General features: G+C 37.6%; 1 protein-coding gene across 1 annotated transcript in view; it reads right to left on the reverse strand.

Moving 5' to 3' along the window:
- LOC109952853 (extracellular calcium-sensing receptor-like) overlaps positions 1-2,414 on the reverse strand; it is a 4,944-nt gene extending 2,530 nt beyond the window's left edge. The window contains 7 exon segments of the mRNA XM_020588145.1: positions 6-335; positions 448-636; positions 812-991; positions 1,377-1,407; positions 1,409-1,466; positions 1,688-1,866; positions 2,149-2,414. Of these exon segments, the coding sequence (XP_020443801.1) occupies positions 6-335; positions 448-636; positions 812-991; positions 1,377-1,407; positions 1,409-1,466; positions 1,688-1,866; positions 2,149-2,414 (1,233 nt within the window).
- Positions 2,415-2,650: the final 236 nt, after the last annotated feature.

Below are 2,650 nucleotides of genomic sequence, written 5' to 3' on the forward strand. Positions count from 1 at the left end.
TGCACTCCCTCTAGGGACTCAGTGCCATTGCAGAGAGGTAGAGAAGCTTCTTGAAGCAATGTGCTTGCAAGAGAAGGTGGTGAAGAGGCATTTGAAGATAAAGGTGTGGCTCCAGGACTACAACCAAACACCTTTTCCCAAAACTCTCTTAAGAACTTGTCAACAGGACGGTGAGATGGGTTGAGACTTCTGATATAATTTTCAAAGCCAGGTATAGTTGAACTTCTAATGGCAACACCAACAACACCACTTGCCACTTGACTTGTGACGAGACTTTGGAGAAGATCACCACTGGTGCTCCAAGCCTCACTGGCCAGAAACTGTCTGTCAGTCACCTAGTGATTGCAACACAACATGATCACAAGATAAATTTAAGAAGCTATGATTTATCTTAAATTTATGTTGTTTTTTACAAGTTCAGTATACAGATTTGTTGCAGTTTCTCACATTTATCTTGGCTAGTTCCAGAAACAGTTCCCTCACATCTGTATACCAGGCAACAATAAGAATCACTCTTGCAGTTGAGGCCTGAATTGTGAGGGCTGCTCGTCTGGCATCACTCACAATGTTTTCCTTGTTGAGAGTTTCTACAAATGCCAGACACACCCCTGCCCCCTGAATCTCCTCCTGAAAAATCTGACATATGCAGTTGAATATAACAAAAGGATTAGATTCATTTTGTCTTGTGTGTGTGCCATAATATTTCATGTACAACAAATATAAAAACAAAGAGAAACACCTTTATTGCTTTATTATCTTATATAAATGTTTTAACATTTTTGTCAACTAAAATAAAAACAAATGGAAATACCTTTATTGCTGTTAGGCCATAATTAGTGTTTGCTACCACAGCTCCAATCCAGGTCCAATTGAGGTGTATGACAAGCTGGGCAATGGCCCAGGCTTGGTAGATATCACTGGGTACAGTCCTGAAGAAGTTAGGAAATTCATGCCTATCACTAAGACAGGGGCAGCTAGCTGTGTAGCTCATCTAAAAGACAAAAACAGATACAAATATATATGCTGAAGATTGCTGTAATCACTTATGTTATATAACTCTAAAAATGATGTGTTTATTGCCAAGGTTTACAGTGGATATCTTATTTTTACGATAAGTACAGCCAAAAGTAAACTATGTTTCTACTGATGAAGAGAAAAAAGGTGGCAAACTATAAATAAGCAATTATTTATGGAATAAAAGTTTAAAAAAAATATAATAAATGGTAAATTTTTAACCAGTGTCTCACGTTGAAAAGCTATTTTTTGCAGTGAAATTTTGTTTATTAAAATCAGATTTCCATTAGTAATTTAACATTTATACATTTCTATATATGTTCAGGGACACAAATAATTTGGGGGATTTTTTTGGATCTCACCAAAGGCACAGAGAGAGGCCCCAGGATTCTGGAGTATTTCGGCCGTTAGAGATGAGTCACCACCAATGATCAAAGGAACAGGCTGATCACCTGATGACATTATAAAATATCATGAAATAAAACTATTTGCTAATTTGTTCAATAAAATAATGCTCACCGTCCTGATGACAATAATGTTTGAATCACAGTATTACTGCATTTATATTGTCATCAAAGTGTTTACCTTTTATTTACTATAATTTTAGTACCTCTACTTTTGCCAATTTCCTCTCCATACCCAGCAGAATACTCTGGCAGGGCTGCTGAATTACAGCTGGTGCTGTTTCCTCCAACTTGCAGTAGTGCTGCCTGCACAGCCCACAGGGGAATGCCACAGCTATCATGAATACGGTAGCCCAACTTCACACCTGGTAGCAGTGTTGCACTATGGTTGATTTCCTCCAGGGCAAACACCATAGCATACACATACTGTAATGGAAGATTTTGCAAACTGTGATCACAAGAGAGAAGGGATGGAAGAAATCAGTCAATATGCTGATGTAATTGTGCAGCTACTAATATGTAGTAATGTGCAAATTCTGTAGGTAATTGCTTCATCAATAAATATAGAATTACAACAAAATACTTTTAAGAAAAAATGTATATGTGAAGATAAAAGAGCCACAAATATTTAACTGAAAAATCAATAATAAAAATATGGCTAATAATGCTTTAAACATAACTAAATGCATTATACAGTGTTCACAGTAAACAATGCAGTTCAGAGTTTTACCCAATGCAGGATTTGTAGCGTGGCAGCTGAGTGAAGTCATGATCTAAAGCTGGAGGCTCATAATAAATATTAAAGAGCCCACCAATAACTACATCTCCATCTTGGAACAGACCCTGGTCACTCGGTGTACTCCACTGAGAACATGTCACAGTCTGAGCCACCTGCAGTCCCACCCTGAGCCCCAGCGGTCTGCCCACAAGCCCCACAAGGAGCAGGGACAAGGCTGATGAGTGCCACAGAGTGAAGAACCAGGAGAACAAAGACATGGATGCAGAGCTTCTGGGATTTTTCAATATGTAAAACATACTCAGTTAGACAACTTTGCATTGGCACAACAAGCAAAAATAAGAGATGAAATAAACAAAATACCAATAACTGATCAAATGATCATATTCAATTAAATCCCTTTTAATGTAACAGGAGAAGCATAATCACAGTAGTAATAGTTCCACCTGTAAAAAATCTTTGGTGCACTCTTTAAATCTGACAAAATGTGTATAGC

The sequence above is a fragment of the Monopterus albus genome, unplaced genomic scaffold (assembly GCF_001952655.1).
Source record: "Monopterus albus unplaced genomic scaffold, M_albus_1.0 scaffold506.1, whole genome shotgun sequence".
NCBI classification, from domain to species: Eukaryota; Metazoa; Chordata; class Actinopteri; order Synbranchiformes; family Synbranchidae; genus Monopterus; species Monopterus albus.